The 14,157-nt window shown below is 33.7% G+C and overlaps 2 protein-coding genes across 2 annotated transcripts; both read left to right on the plus strand.

Moving 5' to 3' along the window:
- Nucleotides 1–910: 910 nt before the first annotated feature.
- LOC114400603 (ubiquitin carboxyl-terminal hydrolase 8-like) lies at nt 911–8,693 on the plus strand. Its single transcript, XM_028363130.1, has 12 exons — nt 911–1,496; nt 2,477–2,618; nt 2,732–2,791; nt 2,886–2,981; nt 4,077–4,421; nt 4,568–4,708; nt 4,875–5,045; nt 5,429–5,686; nt 5,812–5,963; nt 6,518–7,072; nt 7,237–7,510; nt 8,094–8,693. Exons 1-12 carry the CDS (start codon nt 1,018–1,020, stop codon nt 8,199–8,201), a joined length of 2,781 nt encoding a protein of 926 aa, XP_028218931.1. The 5' UTR covers nt 911–1,017; the 3' UTR covers nt 8,202–8,693.
- A 1,040-nt stretch (nt 8,694–9,733) lies between these two features.
- Nucleotides 9,734–12,174, plus strand: LOC114399768 (dihydroneopterin aldolase 2-like). The gene is made up of 3 exons (XM_028361985.1): nt 9,734–9,820; nt 11,485–11,689; nt 11,831–12,174. The coding sequence occupies exons 2-3, from the start codon at nt 11,490–11,492 to the stop codon at nt 12,057–12,059; spliced, it is 429 nt and encodes a 142-aa protein (XP_028217786.1). The 5' UTR covers nt 9,734–9,820; nt 11,485–11,489; the 3' UTR covers nt 12,060–12,174.
- Nucleotides 12,175–14,157: the final 1,983 nt, after the last annotated feature.

The following is a 14,157-nucleotide window of genomic DNA, read 5'->3' on the forward strand; positions in this document are numbered from 1 at the left end:
GCCCATCACTATAAAATTTTACTGCAAGTTTGATAAATTAAATTAAAATTATTTATCCTAACTAAATTTACCTTTAATCATTTAAAAATTTAATGAAATTAAGATTCATTAATTTGTACTATTTTTTTTTAAAATTGTTTATTAATTTAAAGCTTGTGTAATAATTGCACGATTTAAAAAATAAACTTTAATTTAAATACACTTACAATCTATTATTTTATATAATTACAAGATAAAGTCATTAATTCTATATTAAAATCATTTCAAGAATGTTTTATAACTAGGTTATAATGTAAACTTTTTTATATTAACACTATATATGATAATTAAACTCTTGATAATAACTCTTTTTAAAAATGGTCAATGATTAAAGGTTAAATTACTCTCAATTGGTTTTTGTATTATTTGCAAATTTTATATAGGTTCCTAAAGTATTTTTCTTTTTAATTAGGTCACCGATGATATATCTTTTTAGTTGAATTTTTTAGGATTTTTAAAGTCGTCACTGATTATCATTTTATAACAATTTTAAGCTGCTAAAAAGTAACTCCAAGACCCACTATTTTTAGTTTAAAGATTCAATTAAAACGAAAAATAATTTAAAAACTTATTTGAAAATTTACATATAATTCAGGGACTTACGGACTAATTTAATCTTAATTAAAAATATAGTATAAATATCTTATGTTGACTCATTTTAAAAATGAAAAACACAAAAATAATTTGAACATCCTTTTCACATGTGGATTCATCTTATCTTATACTAATCAATGCACTTTAATAGTAGCATTTCGGGATAATTCTTTTGAGTTTCATTTTCATATCACAAAGCAATATTTATAGAAAGATTAGGAGAAATCTGAAGAGATTAACCATTATTACCATTCAGTTTTTTTTTTTTTTTGAAAAGAAAAGGGTGCAACTCGGTGCAAGCAAAGAATTAAGAAGTGTGATTGTTTAAAACGTGATGATGATGATGTTGCATTTGACGTAGCGAAGAAAAGGGATTTCTATTCTATGACCCGTTTATCCGAGAGACTGGTCCGTTTGCGTGGGTTGTTTCCGAAACCGACCCGTTTTCTCGCTCTTGTTTCTCTCTCCTATCTCCTTCATCTCTGCAAGTTCCTCGCTCGCTTCCTACTCTCCCAAATACTACCCGCCATGGACAACCTCTTCTCTGATTACTTCTCCGACGACTTCGATTCCTCCCCCTACCGTCCCCACCGCCGCTTCCTCCAAGACCAAGACCACCACCGCGACCGCGATTTCGCCGCCCTCGAGCGCCTCTACCTCCTCCCCTACACCTGGTGGCTGGAAGCGGAAAACGAAGGTGATCGAGGAGACGCAGTGCTTTATACGGTGTCATGCAATTCCGATTCCGACTCCGAGATTTTGCTTCATCTCAGGAAGGAAGAGGAACCACACAACAACATTGGGGTTTCTGCCCGTCAGTATGCCTTGGTTCCCGAGGGACTTTGGTTGCGTGCTCTCAAGAGGTGAGTCACCATAATAATAATAATAATAATAATAATAATAATAATAATAATAATAATAGGGTTGCAAAATAGGTAATGGGGTAGTCTAGATAATTGTTTGTCTTATTGAGGAATTCCATTGGGCAGTTGGGAGGTATGAGAGTCATGAAATAATGTCTTCTTTGTTTCCAAGTCCATGTTAAGGGGTTGCAAGTTCTAACCTTACAAGGTTAAGCACAGAAGGGCTGTGCCACCATGCTCTTGTTGTAAATGCAGCTCTATGGATGCAGTCTCCATCCATAAGGCCCAAACACGTGTCCCCCAGGATGTGCCTGCTCTATTAAGTGCGTGTCTGATACTAACTATTAAGTCTACACTAGGAACTGCATAGGCCAAATAGTTTTCATTACTTCACTTGCACTAGCCTTGGCAGCTGGTAAGCAAATACTAAACCTAAAAAAATGAAGTGGTTGAGAATTATTTAAGGATTGGATGGTGGTGTGGTGCTAATAAATCTTTTCCTCCAATTCCGCCTGTGGGTTATTATCATATGATGTTGACAGTTGACAGAAATGGTTACAAGAACAACAGAGTGCAGTAAATGAGCCATGGACTTTGCTAGGAGTATCCCACTCAGTTTGCTTGCCTTTTTTTTTAATGCCAATGTGACATTAAACGCACCACAATCAGGTCTTAATCAGAATGGGAAGCCACAGTGCTTTTATTCTTCTCTCAATCATTCTCTGCGTATATTATAGCAATTTAACATTTCACCAAAAAAAAATTATAGCAATTTAACAGTGATTTATATTTTATTGTTGCTTTTCCACTGGCATAATGTTTTTAACAGCAATGGACGATATTCTAAGTCTACTGATGAAAGATCTTCTGCCTGATTTATTTCCATTTCAAGTTAGAAAATATTTCTAGATGTTTCTTGTAAGAACATATTGTTTGCAGAAGTAGAAAGTTGATTCATCATTCATCTCACTCTCTTGTAGGTATAATGATTTTAATAATGCAGTGAAAGATTTTGGAAGCATCCCATATGAAGAGGAAAGTTTGCCAGATTTGTTCCCTTTGCAAGTTAAGATATTTGTTTCATGGGAAACCAGTTCACTGGTAGCAAAGATAAGCCAAAAGGTTGAATTAATGATTTGCTTGTTGCTCAAATTGTATTTTCTATTTTATATAAAGTAGATTTGGATAAACAGTACTCCTGTTGCTGGGATTGTTGATAAGTGGCATGATTTCAGGAAAATGTGGCTGACTTCTATGATAAAGCTTGTGACATTTTCAATTCTACATATAACCCTGTAAGTTAGCTATCTATTGATTTTATTTTGTTTATAGGTTTCTAATTTCTATCATACGTTGGTTACATATATTTATATTTTATTGATGTTGCAGGTGCACATTTGGGACTTTTCAGGACAGACAACCCAGTTCTTCTTGAATGACAAATCTAGATTGCCAAACGATTCTCCTGGTCAACTTGGAAAAGAGGTAGTTGGTGATTGTTAATAGATTGGCAAGTGTATCAATTTTATCACAAGTAGTAAAGATTAAAATGGAAGTTCAAGTATCGAATCCACGAGGACTTTGGTTGTACTTTAGTGATTCTAACCCAATTATTAAGCAATGAGAAGAAGTAGAAGAGAAAATGAATTGTAAGTGTGAAAATTGGGAGTAAAAGAAAAGAAGATAACAAGAAAAATAAATAATAGTTTAAATGCGAAAAGATAAAGTTAGAATGCAATAATGTTGGGGTCTAGTATGCCAAAATTACTTATAATATAATGTAGTAGATTTTCTCTAATTAATGAAATCCCTGTTTTCACCTGTGTCTACTGAATTATCATATTTTTGGTTTCCAGCATGAAGGACCTAGTTTATTTATCATTTTCCCCCAAATTTATTTGCAGATATAAATTAACACACCATATTAAGATAAGAAATGCAAAAATTCTTGGGCAAAATAAATGTCAATCTATTTCTAGTAATGAATTTATTCAAATACCTTTTCTCGGTTCTTTAGAAAATAATCATTTTTCAATGCATTACTTTTTAAACATTATATGAATGATCAGACTATAATAACAGAAAAGCACATAGAAGAATAATATAAACAAAAAGGGGTAATGAAAGAAGGGACTACTAATAGCAAGAAAAAGGAAAATGGCTAAGGAGGAGGGTTTTTCCTAAGGGATAGGCTCAGACTTTGGATAGCTCTAAGACGCAGTGTGTATTTTCCTTCTGCTTCCTATTCCTTTTACAGGTCTAAGGTAGCTTATTTTTCACGTTGACCTTGCGCTTAGCGCGAGCTTTCGCGTTAAGCGCGCATCTAAGCTTCCTCGTGGGCCTTCTTTTGCAGTTATCAGTGATCCATTATTTTTCTCTGTTTTCTTTTGATATAATTTTCTATAGAAATATCAATTTTGTGGTGGTCTAGGAAGGATCTAGATGTTTGATAATTGATGGTGGGATATTGGAATCAATCCATGCACCTGATAACTTTGAACTTTTTTCACATTTGTTTTTAATATCTCTATCTATTATTTCTGTCTGTTTATAGCTTTCTGGTGCTCCATGTCTATTCAGGTAGTTCTGGAGTTACAAGTTCATGGACTTCCAGATTCTGTAGGGGGTAATGGGGGCAATGAAATGATTTTAGATAGGTCTCAGACGGAATGTTCACATAGTGGCTCTGTTATAATGAATGGAAGCACCGACAATGTGATCCCCTGCATATCAGCGACCAACCATTTTCGAGGCAGTAGCTGTAGAGCAATTCAATCTTTGGGCTTAACAGGATTACAGAATCTTGGAAATACATGTTTTATGAATAGTGCCATTCAGTGTTTAGCTCATACCCCAAAACTTGTTGATTTTTTCCTTGGAGATTACTGTAAAGAGATAAATTATGAAAATCCGTTGGGAATGAATGTATGCTATTTATTTTCTGTTTTATAAGTAATGTAATCTCATTTCTAAACAGTTTTTTTATTTTATTTTTTATTTTGTAATATTATTTATTGATTTACTTTTTTTTGTTTTTCTCTTTTTCTTTTTTTTGTAAAAATATTTTTCAGGGAGAACTTGCTCTAGCTTTTGGAGACTTGCTTAGAAAGCTGTGGGTTCCTGGAGCAGCGCCCATTGCACCAAGAACGTTCAAGATGAAACTAGCTAATTTTGCTCCTCAATTTAGTGGTTATAGCCAGCATGACTCTCAAGTTAATACCTTCATCTTTTTATACTATTAATAATAGTAGTATTTATAATGCAAAATATGCATTAAAAAATTCTGGTTTCCATGAGCATCTCTTATCATTGATGAATTTTCCTTTGTTTTGATGAGAGGAAATAATTTTATAAAACATTGAAGTTTCTGGCATGCAGGAACTTCTTGCTTTTTTGTTGGATGGATTGCATGAAGACCTTAATCGTGTAAAACGCAAACCATATCATGAAGTTAAGGATGCAGATGGTCGTCCAGATGAAGAAGTGGCAGAAGAGTATTGGCGAAATCACCTTGCTCGCAATGACTCCATAGTAGTTGATTTGTGCCAAGTGAGTCTTATAGGAACCCCCCTCCTCGTGATGTGAGAATCTCATTATAGATTTTTAACATAATTTTTGGGTTCAGTACCCTCTATGTTTTTTGTACCAGAGATGCATTAGAACTTTTGATGGAATCAATCAAATAGATATCTCAAAGAGATATTTTAATTTGTTGTATATCAGATTATGAGATTATTTATTGAAGCAGTTGGCATAATATTGTTATGGTGAACTGGCTACTAGTTGCCACTGAGCTCATTTTTTATTGACTGGTTGACAACCACAATGAATGAGTTTAAAACAATTATTTCTTTAGTTTTTTTAAAGAAATAAAAGCAATACGGTAATTAGGAAGCTATAACAATACTATACTTTGTTCCATTATCTTGTAGGGTCAATTTCGGTCGACATTGGTTTGCCCTATTTGCAAGAAGGTTTCAATCACATTTGACCCTTTTATGTATCTATCTCTGCCTTTACCTTCTACTACGATACGGACCATGACTTTGACGGTCATAAGCACTGATGGGATAACATCGCCTTCCACAATTACGGTAACAGTGCCTGAAAGTGGAACACTTAAGGATCTTATTGGGGCATTAAGTACTTCTTGTTCTCTGAGAGATGATGAAACCCTCTTGGTGGCTGAGGTATGTTGCAAAAGTTAGAAATTGAATAAAACGTTATTGAGGTGTTTTAACTATAATTTATCTAATGCAAACACTTTTTTTGTGTGTATTCTTATTAAAATTATGACTTGATGGAGTTTATACAGATATACAGGAATAAAATTTTTCGAGTATTCGAGGATCCATCTGATTTGTTAGTTGAAATTAGAGATCAGGACAAACTTGTCGCTTACCGAATGCAGAAGTGTAATGAGCCTAGTCCCTTGGTTGTTTTTTTGCATGAACGTTTGGCGGAAAAGTAAGTTTTTCTATACTCCCATTCCATTCCTTACAGAGAAGTAATTTGTTTCAGTTTCATCCCTACAATACTCTTACCTGTATATCATGAATAATTATTGTGTATCCCACGACCTGAAATTCATACTAATCCCACTGTGGCCATCATGCCGTGACCTCAAATGTTGGGAGCACATTACTACTAAAGCATCTAATAATTTCACATTTGTCACTACAGAATTTGAATAAAAAAGAACTTTAGATTCTGTCATCATAACATTTTGCAAATACCCAAACAACCTACCTCTTTGTCTCAGGTTGCTAATATGATTGATTTATACAAGTTGGGCTTGTATGCCTTTAGTATAAAACATACACATTTTTCAGGACTTGTGCAATAATTTTTGTTTCTGAAATGGTTACATAGGCAAATTTTGGTGTTAAATGTCACGTGTATTGGGTAGATGAGTATGTTTTTGAAGTTATTCTGTTGGTTGTTTCTCAATTTTCTTACCTTAATACCTTTGTGATTTTATTTGGTGCACTAAATTTATGTCTATCTATCATGTATTACAGTTTTGGGAAGGAGAGGTTTGAAAACAGGTTGTTTGGTATTCCGCTTGTTACAAGGTGGTCCAGTATTTCCTGTGGATATGATGATGTTCAAAAGGAGTTTCTGAAGTTAATCAATCCATTTCTGATGCGCACTGAAGATGTATTACATGAGTATGATAAGAATGATGGTGTTAATAAAAGAGTAAGTGAAGATGATGAATTGGGTGATGCTACTAACTCTGCAGCAATAGGAAATGATGCAGACTCAAACAGTGGAACAGAGGATGGCATTCATTCTTCAACTGCCTTTGAATTCTACTTACAAGGAATAGAGAGGGCGAAGATAATAGTGAAAAAACCATTACCACAAGTCACAACATTGCCTGGAAAGCTGCCTGTGGTAGTTGTCTTGTGGTCGGATAAGATGCTTAAAATGTATGATACATACCTGCTTGACTCATTGCCTGAGGTTTTCAAGCCCCAGCTATTTGCCAAGAGAATGCAAGAATCAGTTTCTATTTACAAGTGCCTTGAAGCCTTCTTGAAAGAGGAACCTCTTGGGCCAGAAGACATGTGGTTAGTTGATATATGATATATCTAGTCTGTTATTTTATCTTTTAAGACATTTTCTTTTTGTTTTGAGAACATTATATCTTCAATACTATTAGTCAGCATGTTTAATATGTTAATCAAGATCAATGTCTTTCTGATGTTTGATATTGCAATTTGGTGCGCGCAAGGTACTGTCCTCACTGCAAAGAACCTCAGCAAGCATATAAGAAACTAGATCTTTGGAGATTGCCTGAAATTCTTGTTGTTCATTTGAAGAGGTTCTCATACAGCCGCTACTTCAAGAACAAGCTGGAAACATTTGTTGATTTCCCAATTAATGATCTGGACTTATCAACATATGTAGCCCACGGGAATAGCCAGTCTTCCAACCGCTATGTGTTATATGCAATTAGTTGTCATTATGGAGGGTTAGGAGGAGGTCACTATACAGCATTTGTCCGTGTAAGTACCTCACAATTTGTAATGTCTCTTGCTCTGTTAAAACATTAGAATGCATTCTTCTCAATTTTTTTTATAATATTAGGGGTTAATTATTTATCCATAGAAAAACTAAGCTTGATTGGTTTGAGAAGACATTTGTTTGTTTTTATGTTCTGTTTTTACTAATAATTACCTAAATTTCCTTTTTCTACTATTTTTAATTCAAATATTTAAACTCAGGGCGTAAAGTGTTTGTGATTATCACTAAAAAGTAAAAAATGAAATATGTTAGATATTAAGGGGTCAGTGGCAAACAATGTTATGATATGCGAGGCCAGTGGGAAGTAAGAGAGCTTTGACAGACTAACGGAGAGGGTGAAATATGTTTTTGTAGTTTAGTTTTTAGTAGTTTGTTCCCGAGGATGCTATGGCACATAAGTTTTCCATATAATATTAGTTTTAATTTGACATCCTTATTGATTTATGTATTTTTTTAGTTGATACAATCTTAGTGTTTTTCGGGTTATTTGCTTTAACTAAATCTCTTGATACAATATTATATTCGTTATAATTACGCTTATTCAACTTTTTTTTCCCCTTGCAGTATGGCTATGATAAATGGTATGATTTTGATGACAGCAGGGTCGAATCTGTTAGTGAGGACATGATAAAGACTCCTGCTGCCTATGTTCTTTTCTACAGGAAAATTTAGATGAAAATTTTAGATGCAATTGTGTAATTAGTGATAGCAGCATGGGATGCTTGAGGCTTTTCAGACCTTTTGCCTATACATACAATTGTCTGATTTCCTCAAAATTGCTGCTTACGCGGTACCGGTAGGGTTTTACGGAGACAAGTGAAGAGAAATGCAAAGAACTTAATATTGTACAGCTTTTAGAAGCTACAGGTAAAAGAAGGTAGGACTTCAATTTTTAAACCCAGAGGATAGATTATTACATATGTGGGACATGTACATATGCATCCTGAAAATATTTAACCAATTTTTTAAGCAGATGTAGCTTGGGTTCTTTTTAAACCATGATCATATTAGATATGGAAAATTACACATTTTTTGCCTCCGTGGTTCATCCCATTTTTCTTATTGCTCTTCAGTTAGGCCAAAAGTTCCCGTTTCAAGTTGTACGTCTGACTTGTTCAGTTAATGCTATACATTTCCTATCTTCGGTAGGGAAATGCCGATATATTTGTACTTCCAATTTTTTACTCGCATGTTTGTGAGTGTTGCATTAGCAATATTTGAAACTGAAATGCGTGAGAAATTTTTATGGTTTTATTTTTGGGAACTGATCCAGACCCTCCGACTTTGATGAAAAAAAAAATCGAGTTGATCGGGATGGGGATTGGATTTTTCTTGATTTAGAAAGTCAGGTTTGGGAATGGAATGGAACCAGGTATGCTGGGTTTTGTCCCGTCTCAGTTATTTTAATGTAATAAATATTTTAAATTATTATTATAATCTTATAATTTTAATGAATTAATATTTGTTTTATGTATCAAATTATTGCTTTCCTTGTAATTTTATATAATTTTATGTTATATCAAATTAAATAATTTAATTAGTAATTATATTTGATGATATTATTTAGAGATATTTTTTCCACTAATGATGTGAGTTCCTTCCATCTCTCACTAATTGCCAATGCCTCTTCTATCTAATAATATGCACGTGTGTGAATTTCGATTTCAATTGAATTTAAACATAATTACCAATTCACTATTGCTTAACACGTTCTTCTCCTTGTCTTTTAATTATAAACAAGTCCTCTACTCTTTTTATCACCTACATTTCTTTCTTTTCCCCAGATTTATTTATTATTTCAGCGATTTAGAAATTTGTGTTCTATTCAGGTTAGGGCGTTTGATGATATGGATTAGGAGTTAGAGTGTAACTACATTTTTTATAAATTGTCTCGATTACCCATTTTCTAATTGGTGCTATTTGGTTTATTTATTTTCTGTTTTTATTTTTTAATAAGATTGAAAAATTAAGTTAATATGTTTAGTAGAATTTTTCGAAATATTTCTTGAATTAGACTCAAATCTAACAAAATGATTTTCTATGTTTCCTTTTTAAACTTTTGAAAGGGTTTCTGTACAAATGTAATTAGCATAGATTGTAACGAAAAACTAACCAATGAGGTGAAGTTGCTATTACCAATTAACTTTTAAAAAAATGTTCGTTTCATTAATGTTTTTGAAAGTAATAAAGGGGTAAAAATTACAGCGTATACTTAAAGTAAAAGTAACTTCAAAATTATTTGGGTCTCTTTCATTTGGATGCTGCATTCCACATCCCTACGAGCTCCAGAGGTCATCATCTTCTTATTCTTCATTTTGTGTTGGAATGGGTAGTGATTGCATGCAAGTGATTTTATCCTGAGTTTCAAGTATATAGATTAGAGAACTTAAACTTAGTAGTAGTAGAAATTGTGCTTGGACTGTCTTTATACCTCCCACGATATCTTATTTTTCTGGTTTAAAATTCGACTGTTTATCCATGTGAACAATTTAGTTGTCCTTCTCCAAGGTGTGATAATTTCTTTTGAAGCAACTATCCACAGTTCATGCCTTTATTCTTTGCTCACCGTAATGATGTGCAATTATCCGTATGAATTTTGTTTCCATTTATTACAAATAAAACTGTATACGTTTAGCATTTTGTGTATCAGGTATGTGTGAGAGATTTTGGAATTTTGGTTTGGTTGGAAGCAAGGTTTTAAATTGCAGTTGTAGTTGTTGTGGCCATCTGTAATGGAAATTACATTAATAGGAATGTAAGCTAAAACATCTCAAGGATTGTGGTACCATTCGAGGGTTTCGGTGAATACCTAAAATTGAATGATGCCGGAAAGAATTTGGATACATACATTAGTTGGTTGTGTATTAGCAGACTATATATACAGAGGTTCACGATGCATTGCCGTTAGAAATCAAGATATTGGAATTTGATTTATCAATCGATTTAAAACCTTTCAAACCCGATCTCATTGTATTCCGGAAGCCCGAAGCATCGGTCATGATAAACCCCAATTTATTACTTCCTTTATATCAACTACACCTACCCCCTCAACTTGTTTTAAAAAAAAAATGGGATTTAGCATAATAAGTTTTTGATATTCAATCATTCTTGTTAAAAAATAATCACAGAAATTTGTTGCAATTCTTGATGTCACAGAAAATTGTGAACCATTGTGGCCGATACAACTATAATTGCAGCTGTGATGACTACAAAAACCTTGACGTTGCAGTTGAAATTGTGGTCACAGACTGTTTTTTAAAACCTTGGTTGGAAGTGGATATGAGAGAATCTCAAGGAGGGATTCTTTTTTTGTTTAGTTTCTGTTGGGCTAGGAGATGGAGAATCCTTGTTTTCTCTGGTTGGTTGGTTGGTTGAGATGGGTGGATTGGTATATGGTTGTATAAAGTTCAGACAAACAATTTTTTTGAGGTACTGAACCTGTGATTCAACTAATAGCTAAGAGGTGCCAAATGAAATCACATTTTGGAAAGCGTGGTCTGATGATGAGAACTCATGTTTTTATTTTATATTTATACACTGTTGTATAGTTTACAGACTACTTTCTGGACACAAATGTGCATGGTGTGCTTGTGTATAATACTGAGCAAGTCAAGATTCAATGTTTCTGTCTTGATTATCTGCTAAAGCATATTCTGTTGGACACTAATTGAATTGCAGCTGGAAAATTATTGATGTACAAGTTTTATACTTCAATTTTGTTGTTGCTTTGATTTACTGCCTCGTCATGTATTGTTTCCTCCTTTTTTGTTGCATGCGTTTATTATATGAAATCAATATGAGGAGGATTAATAAATCAAGAAGTTCCTTTTGTGAATCAGAGTTTTACTTTTTAGAGTTTTTAGTGATGGTTATATTTAACAAAGGCACTTGTTATATTTGATTTGATTTTTAATACTAAATACGCCTTTGCATTTCTACTTGTCATTGATTTCAGCAAAAATGGAATCTGATGCACTGACATGGGGAGACAAACTCATGCTATGGGGATTGTCATTCCATGGTTTTCATGGAGCAAAGCCCGAAGAAAGGACGCTGGGCCAGAAGTTCTTCATAGATATAGATGCTTGGATGGATCTCAAAGCAGCTGGCAAATCTGATCACTTATCAGATACCGTTTGTTACACAGAAGAAATATATGAGTGAGCCACCAACAACTTCAGCACGTCTTTGTTCTGCTTTCATCGTTTGATTGAATAAACTGTCAGTGGCGCTCTTCATATTGCTAATTTGCTAATGTAGTAGCTGTAATCTTATTAACATATCAATAATTGGTGATGCAGTATAGCTAAGGAAGTTCTTGAAGGCTCACCTCACAACCTTCTGGAGTCTCTGGCCCAAAAAATTGCAATTACTATCACAAATCATAAAGAAATATCTGCTGTTCGAGTGAAGGTTGGAAAGCCTCATGTTTACTGCTTAGGCGTTGAGATTCTTAGACGCAGAAGTTTCATATTTACTGCTGCAGAATTTTTATATTTTCACGTTCCACTTGAGACAAAAGCAACGTAACTCTTTCCTTCATGCCCCATTAGTCTTTTATCTCGTATCAATCTTGCTAATGAAATTACAAGATCAAAGTCAGGCATATTAAAGGAACTAATCAATTAATGTGGATTCTCCAAAATGGATGAAATGGAGAAAAGCATCGGGGGTGTTATGTGATGCAAAGGTACCGATCAAGCTAAAGGGAAAGTTTTATCGGACTGCGGTAAGACCGGCGATTTTGTACGGCACAGAATGTTGGGCGGTCAAGAGCCAACATGAGATTAAAGTAGGTGTAGCGGAGATGAGGATGTTGCGGTGGATGTGTGGTAAGACTCGACAGGATAAAATTAGAAACAGAGCTATTAGAGAGAGGGTTGGAGTAGCGCCTATTGTAGAGAAGATGGTGGAAAATAGACTTAGGTGGTTTGGGCATGTAGAGAGAAGACCGGTAGACTCTGTAGTGAGGAGAGTAGACCAGATGGAGAGAAGACAAACAATTCGAGACAGAGAAAGACCCAAAAAGACTATAAGAGAGGTTATCAAGAAGGATCTCGAACTTAATGATTTGGATAGAAGTATGGTACTTGATAGAACATTATGGCGGAAGTTGATCCATGTAGCCGACCCCACCTAGTGGGATAAGATGTTGTTGTTGTTGTTGTTGTACAGTTATTTAATGTGTTTGCTTAAATGTGTGAGTAAAGTTTATGTAACTAATTAACTATCATAGAATATTCAAGAAGCCCGAAAAGAATAACCTTCGGATTTCAATTTTTCTATATGAAGAGAAACTATGTTCAGCCTTTCAAAAAAAAAAAAAAAACTTCTGTTCATTACTTAACAAATTCTTCATTTGTAATTTCCCCCCCTCGGTGATACAGTCTTGAACTGAAGGATATCTTTTATAGGCTTATAAAAGCTTGAATGTATAACTTTAATCACATTTCATAACTCTGAACCGAAGGAAATTCAAAGCCAATAACTCTCGTCTTGATGTTGACAAAGATTACCAATGCATAATTGTATCTTCGATTATGTTAAAGAGTTCAAAGGTCAAAACAGGTTACAGTTTTCTTTGAATAAAGTTGAAAAGAATTTATGAAACCCGACTCATCAGATGAACTACGCCATTATAATTAATAAATCAAACTGAACAAAGCTTATTCAATGACCATTTCTTTTTCAGATTAGCATCCAAGGCTAGAAACATTCTTGCTCTTCTTTCATCTTCCAAAATTCACAGCTGTCTAATAACTATATCGTCATCATTCATGTTTGGTATATCCGAAGAAATGCTCATAACAGTATTTACTTTATTTTTCTTCTTGTTTAGTAATGTACCAGAGGCTGCCATATTTAGTAGTATCTGTCAATTGCCATGCCCTGGTTGTAGTAGTGTCTTGTCTCCACTTAAGGTTTGGAGCAAATTAGGCTGAAAAATTAATTGGTGACCAGACCCATTATTTGCACGTGGCTTAGAATCTAGAGTAGAGTTCTTGATCCCTTTTCTATATTTGACTTGCGATACACTCACTTTTCTCCCAGGTATGCCTTTTTAGTTCAATTAAACCAGAAGCTGTGATGAACCCGCAATTATAATATGAAGAGTATTACAATCCCATTAATCCTTGAAATTACAGCCATCAACCAAAATTGTAAAAGTATGTTTTAAGTCTTGAAATTATCAACATAGGTCATTTTGGTAGTTTGACAGTTTTAGAAACAAAAATAACATTTTTGTAATTTTAAGGATTAACTTTATTCCCAGAATTTGGATATAGGAGTCTCTTAAAATAAGTTCTTTCTAATTCTTCAAAAGAACAAACATCATTTAGGTATCTAACATCCTACCCAATAAAAGTACTCTACTTTTACAAGAGAGATTTTATTAATACTTCTCGAATTACAAGATTTTAGATTATTTACTCAACACAAGTTTTTTTATCTCTCGATGTTCTTCAAAATGATGTTACAACCTTGTTCCTAAACAATTTTTTTTACATGATGACAAGCTTTATTATCTTGCTTTGATTTTGAAATTATTTTATACATTAAAAGAGAGAAAAATTCATTACCTAGTTTTCTTACTCAATTTTTTTTAAGGAAACGAATGAGTGAAAAA

This window comes from Glycine soja, chromosome 19 (genome assembly GCF_004193775.1).
Source record: "Glycine soja cultivar W05 chromosome 19, ASM419377v2, whole genome shotgun sequence".
Classification (NCBI taxonomy): Eukaryota; Viridiplantae; Streptophyta; class Magnoliopsida; order Fabales; family Fabaceae; genus Glycine; species Glycine soja.